General features: G+C 49.1%; 1 protein-coding gene across 1 annotated transcript in view; it reads right to left on the bottom strand.

Annotated features, from left to right (window-relative positions):
* FRMD4A (FERM domain containing 4A) overlaps positions 1-9,069 on the bottom strand; it is a 318,768-nt gene that overhangs the window by 146,522 nt on the left and 163,177 nt on the right. The window contains 1 exon segment of the mRNA XM_045285626.1: positions 1,724-1,770. Coding sequence (XP_045141561.1) covers positions 1,724-1,770 — 47 coding nt within the window.

The raw sequence follows: 9,069 nt of genomic DNA, 5'->3' as shown, positions 1-9,069 counted from the left end.
TCATTGCATGTGTTGTGTGAGTCTGAAGAGGAATTTATAGACTGCTATGGGACATATGGGCTAATATTGGACTTATGAACTTGATCTGGACTGGGCTGGGATGTTTTCTCAATATACAATTGCTCTTTGATATAAAGCTCTTTCTCACAGACCTATCTCTGGATGTTTCTCTAGTCTACCTGGACTGACATACGGGCCATGCGGTTTCACACCTCTGTACCTCCACTCACATGGTTCTCTTGGCCTACAACACCCTTCCCCTTCTTCACCCAGCTTAGTCTTTCAAGCCTCTGCGCTCGGTGCCAACTACTTAATTATCAGGGCAGAAAGTCTCTGCTGGCACGTTCCCCCACCTCTCCAGGTTGGGCTGGGCTCCTACTTTGGACTCTTCTCCTCCTCAGCACCCGTCATGTTGACTGACTCACGGTAAGTTTATGGTCAACAGAATGAAACGCTGCTCACTGTGGTCCTTCACAAGTGGCCGCATGATAAAGCTGGCTCGTGTGCCAGTCCACCAAGTCTCCTTCCCCCTCACTGGCCTCCTCCTTCACCTGAGAGCTTCCTCTGACCACAGATTGCTCTGGAAGCATGTCCAAAGCACGCACCCATCCAAGGCATACCCCACATCTACAGAACTTACTCTGGCCACACTCTCTGCCCCAGCCCCTCAGGAGTAGACTTTTGACATCTGAAAAATGGACAGACAAAAGGGCCAAGTACATACGTGAGCGCAACTGGGAAGGATGTTGGAAACATCAGGCCTGACTAATTGGTGTGGGAGAGTAATAAGCTATGGCCACTCCTTTCCTGTTTCTGAAAATGGTCCCCAAACCCCAGAGCCTTGTCTTTGTGCTCAGCCTCCTGCAAACATGCCAAATGCATGCTCTAGTCATGACTCGGCTCATGCTGTTTCTCCTGATCGGAATACCCTATTTTATTACTGGGGTCTCAACCTTTCTAATGCTGCGACCCTTTAATTTAGTTCCTCATGTTGTGCTGACCACCACTCCCAACCATAACATTATTTTTATTGCTACTTCATTACTGTCATTTTGCTACTATTATGAATTGGGCGACCCCTGTGAAAGGGTTGTTCGACCCCCAAAGGGGTCCCGACCCACAGGTTGAGAACCGCTGCTCGATTATCTCGTCTCCATGCTAGCTACTGACTGCTTGAGGCTCAATTCAAGTCTTCCTGTGTGCCATCTTCCTGGATTGCTGCCATTCACAATGTTCCCCCCGCCCCCCAGCACCAAACTTCTCCAGAATGTTTGGTTTGTGTCCTCCACACAGCAGTTAGCTTAGTTTTCTACAACTGGGTCTTCACAACTACGGCCTGTCTCTTTAACCATGGCTGTGGTTTGGTGCCATGAAGCCAGCTCCAAGTTACGGTGGAGGAAACACTGCCTGCGCCAGCACTGCCCACAACCACCTGCGCCAGTGTGAGCCCACGGCTGCAGCTACGAAGTCAATTCATCTCTTGCAGGGCTTCTCTCCTGGATGCCCACTGGCTCTGTTTACCACCCATGGCCCCCTTCCCTAGTGATGATGGGCTCAAAGGAAGCCAGACAAAGCCTCTCCCCCCTCGCTTCTCGGAGCATTCAGGCGGTGCTTCTCCAAGACAGATGCGTGTGTTCTTTTGAGAGTCCACAGATGATCGGACACCCGTCACCAACACCATAACGCACCATAACGCACCATAACGCAACCATAACGCAGCGACACCGATTCTGCTTCAGTCTTCTCTCCAACTGAGTTGTGAGTGTGCCTCTAGTTGTTGTTTGGGTGGAAGTGAGCAGAGCAAATTGGTCTTCCATGCGGCACGCGACACGCATGGTGTTCCGTGACGGGGCGGAACAGCCCTCTCCCTACTTCCTCGTGGCGACTCCGTTTCCAGCTCAGGCTTCTTTCCTGGTTCTCAGCAAACGTTGCCTCTTTGGTCCTGATTCTACGAGGAGTGAGGAGTGCGTTTCCCCTGGTGTTATCGTTCATTCTGGGGCCTGCCTCTTGTTTGGGTGAAAGTTGATTTTTAGGCGTGAGTTTATTTCCAGGCTTGAAGGACTCAACCCTTTAAAAAATATCCCCAGAACCTATCACAGTGCCCATGGCAAATATTCGGGACTCCAAAGTGTTAGATCACTGATAAAACCATTATTGACAAGACCCATTACGAGACCACTTGATCCAAGGCCCACTGAGATGGAATCAGTCATCCTTGGCCTTATAATAATTTTGAGAAGGGAGCCTGATGGGAATAATCTTTTCCTGATCTCACCAAGAGAAATCTCTGAGTGACCCGGCAGACCAGAATGGTGCAGGAGGACGGTGGCTTTTCTTTGGACTTAAGCTGCAATCAGCAGAAACTACGGGAACATTCTACATGGGCCCTTGAGATCAGTCAATGGAAGTGGTTTCAAATAGCCTCGCTCCAGTCCCAAAGCACAATGTTCCTGACCACCCAGACCAGTGCACGGTCACACGGCGAAGGTCCCCTAAGTAGGGGCACGTGGCACTTCAGTTAGATGGAGCCAGAGGTGTTAGCTGGATACCCCTCTCTCAGGCCGGCCTCTTCTTCTCTGCTCCAGGACTCTACCATTTCCCACTTTACATTTTTTTAAAAGAATGACTTATCAGCAGCAAAATTATTTAATTGGGAGCATTTTGTTCTTTATCGAATTTTAGTGGAATGTGTAGGCAGCAATAAAATGTCTAGAAAGTACAGAACTGTTAGGTAGCTAGAGACAGGGACAAGGGGCTGTCCCCCCGTGGGCCTGTGAAGGTTCCCATAAAGGAGGTTGGGAAAGATTCAGGTGACCATTCAACACCTATGAAGACCCCTGAAGTGGGCATGCTCAAATTCAGTCCCCAAGCCAGGTGGGCAGTACACCTGAGTGGCCCAAATGAGGCACAGGCTCATGACATCACCCAGGTGGGCTTAATTCAGCCAGTGGGATCAACCAAGACCTTCAACCACGCCTCCCCAGCCAGAGGTCTGAAGCCGCCCTCCTTTAACCCTCTCCTGCACCTGCTCATGCTGCAGGGCAGCTTGCTCTGGCCTCCGCTCCGCATGTGTGGGTGCGCTGTTCGACGAGGCTGCTCTTGTCTAGTTGTGAACCTCCGTGCGGCTACCACCCTGTTGGGCACGCTTCCCCAAAATAGCGTGTACTCCTTTGAGACTGTCAAACCTGAAACCTCTCCCGTCCTTCATAAAATCTCACTTGAATTACAAACGGGCGTTGGCGTGGAGCCGAGAACCAAGGTATGACCCACTCCAGACACCCCACGGAACCAGTCAAGACGCAAAGAGAACAAGGTGCCAGAATCCACTCAGATAAAAAACTCGGAGGAACCATTGTTTTCCCTTCTGCACGTCCTCTACTTGAACTCTTCAGCCCAGACCCTGTGAGGGAGGGGACGCCCACCCTTGCTGGGTACCCCCATCAGACAGGAAGGGGACTTTCCCATCCTTGGGCCCTCAGGAGGAAGGAAGTGCATGGTCTACACTTTTTTTCCTATGGTTGAAAGTCCCCTCCATCCCCACCACTGCTTAGAAGGGACAGCCTGAAGGGTCATGTGACTCACCCAAGGCCCCCTACAGTCTCATTATCCACAACCCCAATATTTCGGAAAATGCTAGAAGACAGATTAAGAAGTAGCTTGAAACCCAGACTTCTGAGGCAACCCCTTCTGGCCACAGGAAAACTCACTGGAATTCTGGTGTGTGCTCATTGTTGGGGGTCCCGCAGACACATGAACGGAACACAGCACTATCAGGGAGTCCACACCGGTCAGGACTTTATCTGGGTAGCATAGTGGTTCTGCCTAGGGCCGCTAACTATAAGGTGAGCAGTTCAAAAACGACCAGCCACTCCACAGGAGAAAGACAAGGCTTACTATACTCTTGCCAAGGCTTACCGTCTTGGAATCCCACAAGGGCAATTCTAGTCTGTCCTGTGGGGTCACTATGGGTCAGAATTAACTTGATGGAAGTGAGCTTGTGATGTTTATATATATATATATTTTTTTTGGGGGGTGTGTGTGTTAATAGCTATAGGGCCCTGATGGCGTAGTTACATACACACTGAGCTGTTAATCCTAAAGTCAGCAGTTTAAACCCTTAGTCGCACCTCAGGAGGATGAGGCTGTCTGCTCCCGTAAAGATTGAAAAGTCTCAGAATCCCACCAGGGCAGTTCTGTTCCATTAACTCCGAGGGCATTAGGTTTGGGTTTAGGTAACACCTCTCCCTCCTGATTTCAAACCCGTCCTCCACCCCTTTCATTTGTCTTTGACTCCAGATAGGTCGGATGGACAGCAAATGGCTCAAGAGCAAATAACGCAATGTAGCATTTTCTCTGTACAGTTTAACCAAGAGACGCCTGATAGCTTGGCTTTCATTATTCTCATTGATTTTCCATTTGAGAACTCACATCAGTGCCTTCACCAGTAACAAAGGGAGAGAAAGAAACAGGGAAGGGGAAAAAAAGCCGAGCAGACCCTGAGAATACTTTTATTACTGGACTGATAGCTATCTTTAAAATGGAGCGAGATAGCATTTATGTGGTTTATGGCAGCAGTAGGTCAAATGTAGGACCAGTAATAAATATGCAATTGCTTCCAGGCAACAGAAAGAGGCTGCATTTCTTTAACAGATGACTTTTAGGGTCTGCTTATAATACAAATAGAGTTTGGGTTCAAGTGTTGGCTCTTCCAATAGCGATGGCCTCCAGGAGAGCTGTGTTGATGGAGAGTTACTGGGGGTGGAGACGTGTGCTGGGTCTAGCTGAGCTGATGGCGCGGAGCTCCGGGGAGGAAGGTGCTTTGCCTTTGGGGTGTTTCATTGTAGACAGGTTATTTCAGACGGAGTGTGTTTTTTATAGAACATCAAAGCAAGAGCCTGGCCCTCTTATAGATGTCCCTGGGGTGGGGGTAGCACTTAAATTGGAAGCGTGTTTAGCCATTTAGTGCCCTTGACTCAGAAGGATGTGTGCTCCTCAACGACAGCTGAGGAGCACAGCGCTGGCTGGAAACCGCACATAGTGTGTGTGAGACACAGATGGAAAGAGAGATTAAGGTAAGGTGCGCACCGCCTAAACAACGGGCTTCTTACCTGATCTCTCGGAATTTTTGGTTATCAAGTTTTTAATTTATTGGGGCATTGTTTGCTCCATTGTGTTCGCTGAAGGATGTTCACAATCCCCTGCATCATAACAAAAGGAGTGTGGCGGGTTATGCAGTAGAGCTGCTAACCACAAGGTCAGTGGTTCAAATCCACCAGTTGCTCCATGGAAGAAAGATGAGGCGGTGTGCTGCCGTAAAGATACAAGAAGTCTCAGACGCCCAAAGGGGAGGTCCTACTCTGTCCTACAAAGTCACCGTGAGTCAGAGTTGACTCGTGGCCGTGAGTTTTGAGACAGTGTTGCTGTAGCTTTATGACTGCCGTACCAAATTAAACATTGTGTCGCCTGCTCTCCTTCTACGAAAGAGCCCTGATGACGCTGTCAGGGCTGCTAACTGTAAGGTCAGCAGTTCAAACCCACCAGGGGAGAAAGATGAGATTGTCGGCTCCCAGGGAGACCAACACCTTGGGAAACCCCAGGCAGGGCTGCTCTGAGCGGGAGCTGACTTCACGGTGGTGCGGGAGGAGGTTGACACTGGTTGACTGCAGGCACGAGCACCTCAGGGCAGCCCTGGAGGCCTGTGTGCTGGTGTGGTGCTGAACGGGCTTCCGCGGTGCTTCTGAACTACAGAAGACGAGGAAGCGAGGCCTGGAAAACCACGTGCGAACGGCTCGCCAGTGGAAGCTCCACGGGTCACGAGAGTCTGGTTCCACGGTCGACAGGGGTGTCATGAGCCGGGGGCTGAGCCACTCGCTCGCTTGCTGACAGTACCAGCAACCAGACTCTACAACTACAAGCTCTAGCACATGCCAGACACCAGTTGTTTTTGCAACTCCCCTGCTCGATGGTAGCGACGATACACGTGATTGTTAATGACTAGTTCAGCTTCACAATACGCACACGTCCCTCTGTCAGCAGTCTTGTAAAAAACAGAATCCGCTAATCATACAATTGACGCATATTAAGAGGCGTGGTACAACCATCACCATAATCTCCGTCTTCGAGCATTTTCTTCCTCCTTGAACTCATGGCTGTGAGCTTCCCATTCGCCCCCACTTCCCCTGCCATACTCCCAAGGAGAATCATGAATCCAGTTACTGTCTGTATAGATTTACCTATCCATCCGAATTCTTGTAGGTACAGCGTCGCCACCCACATGCAGGCATGGCTCCTACCGGAAATACAAAGGCCCCACGCCCAGCCAGAATGCTCGCTGCTCTGTGGTCCGGGACCCCAGCTCGGCCTCATCATTTGCACTGGGAGGGCAGAGGTGAGGAGGGAGTCTGGGCCCCCAGACCCTCCTCATCTCACACCATTCTTTTAAATTCATGTTAGCCACACACACAGGAGGAGTTTGGCTAAGACCATCTCCGCTCAGTAACTGGAAGGCGCGGCGCGCCGGGGCAGCAGGAAGGAGATGGGTGGCCACTGGACCAGAAGCAGCCATTACAACTCAGCCACTGTGCTCCTTGCCATCGATTTTCTCCCCTCAGTCCCACGACACAAGGCATTTCATGAGTGGGACTCCCAAACCTGTTTCGAAATAAATTACTTTCCCAGAGCCCCATCTCATGGTTGTTTCTTCCTCGATTGGAAATTTGCTTTTGTGCTTTGTTTCCTTTTAAATTGTAGGTAAACTTGGGACTGGGAATGCTCACCAGTCAGGCCCTTTCCAGACGCCCCGGGTCATGGGTCTAGTCAAGCACACGCATGGGTTCCAGGCACCAGGGGACAGAAGGCACAGGAGTTACCACGGCGTGCTCAGTGCACCAGGGCTGTGGGTGGGAGGTGGTAGTTATGATGCCAACGCAGGGCAGGGCAAGCCCTTGCTGCAGGTGCCTGGTGGTGCAACGGGTAAGCTTATGGCTCTTAAAGAGTGGCCGTGGGAACCCACCCAGAGGTTCAAAGACTCTGCAGCAGTTTAACTCTGCCCCAGGGGGTCACCATGTGCGAAACTGATGCAAGGGTGCCTCCCAACAACAACCCAACAGCAGCAGACCGCCAGGCCCTTTCTTCCGCAGCACCACGAGGCAGGGCCCGGCTGCCAACCTCCAGGTCATTAGTTGCATGCAAATCATGTGTTCACACAGAGACCTCCAGGGAAGGTTAGACATTACTTTTGGGGTAATTCAGACTCCCCCAAACAGTAGCAGCCACCCTCTTTGATGAATCAATTAAGCCGTTTTTAAATGAAAATCATTGACCACGTTACAGGTTTTTAATCTGGGATTCTGGCTTGCAGGGGTCAATCTGATAACATTTATACAAAAACACTTTTATGTGTAAACTGCTGTGAAGGAGCAAGTAACTGCTCCACAAATTTCAAGTAAGTAAGAGGTTTAGAGTTACTTATTTTCTTGTTATTGAAAAAAACATTTTAACTGTACCAGACTTTTAAAATGTACAATAACAACTAAACCAAACTTCTCATTCTTTTTGCTCAACTTTTATAAATATTTCTTAACGAATTTTTATTACATGGGTACTCACAGAACCCAGTGAGCAATTCCTTACATTTATGGCAGGGAAGGCTAAGAGATGTTTGTTTTTTAAAAGATCATTTTATTGAGGGCTCTTATGACAACCGATACATTAATTGTATCAAGCATATTTGGACATATGTTGCCATCATTACTTTCTAAACATTTACTTTCTATTGAGCCCTTGGTATCAGCTCGTTTCCTCTCTCCTTCCCCCTCTCCCACCCTCGTGACCCCTTGATAAAGTATAGATTATTATTTTCATACCTTACTGGCCACTGTCTCCCTTCCCTCACAGTTTCTGATGTTTGTCCCCGTGTGTGTGTGTGTGTGTGTGTGTGTGTGTGTGTGTGTGTGTGTGTGTTGGGGGGGGTTAGGTGTTGATAAGAAATGTTTTTGATAGATTATGATCATCTTTTACAGGTAGGGTATGACCAGCTAGGGAAGGTCTGAAAGTGGGTTAGCTTTAGCTTTTGAGAGCCTGCCTTCCTCTAACCCCATCAATTAAAAAAATAAGTTGAGGCATGGTAGTCATAATTGAACATGTTGATCAATGACTCTATAGAAGAATCCTGATCAAAAGGGGGAAAACTCAGCACAGAATTCCAAACTGTCGTGAAATTCATGATGAATGACACCCCAAAAAACTCCAAAAATAACGTATTGCCCTGAGGCAACCTTTAAATCTTTAACCAAAAATCTCCCCTGAAGTCTTAAAACCAAACAAAGGCTAGTCTAACTAAGTAACAGACACCTGATTGAGCATGATGCTCTTTTAAGAGCTAGCTACGGGGAACCACAGGTGCCCTCAAGGCTGGTGCAGAGCTGCCCTACAGGGCTCCCAAGGTATCAGTCCTACGGGAGCAGACAGCCTCCTCTTCCTCACTCGGAGTAGCTGCTGAGTCCCAACCACTGACCTTACGGCTATCAGCCAAACTCTTCGCCCACGAGGGTCGCTATGAGTTGAAATGGATTCAATGGCGGTGGCTTTGTTATTTATAATATGAGATCAATGTAACACGAGGCAGGAACCTTGGGGAGCAGCGCGTCTGTGTTAAGGGGGAGAAACAACTCCGGAAAGGAGGGGCAGAATGACTGCACAACCCACTCTAAGAGGGCCGTCACTGTCACGGACTGTATTTTTGGGAACTGCTGACTTGCAGTCCCCTCTGCTGGGTGTACCCTCAATGACAACAGTATGTAAGTTATAGAAAAAGATCAGCTGAAACTTGGTGTTAATGGAAGTATTTTAAACACCAAATGCCCAAACGAGCTTCCCGTAGGATGGATGGTAGAGTCTCAGTGACACTACTTGCATAGACAGGTAAACCCACTCTGAGTTTCTGAATTGGTTCTTAAATGATGGGTTTTCCAGAATCCAGAATCCATCCAGAACAAAGCTAGTGCTTTGCTGAGCGGCTCTTGAGTACGGCAAAGGTTCACTGGACTCCACTGATAAGTGGCAGGTTGG

This window comes from Echinops telfairi, unplaced genomic scaffold, assembly GCF_000313985.2.
Source record: "Echinops telfairi isolate 266 unplaced genomic scaffold, ASM31398v2 ScPeMD7_7474;HRSCAF=8512, whole genome shotgun sequence".
Taxonomy (NCBI): Eukaryota; Metazoa; Chordata; class Mammalia; order Afrosoricida; family Tenrecidae; genus Echinops; species Echinops telfairi.
Note: the sequence above shows the minus strand (reverse complement) of the source record. Positions and strands in the feature narration are given on the sequence as shown.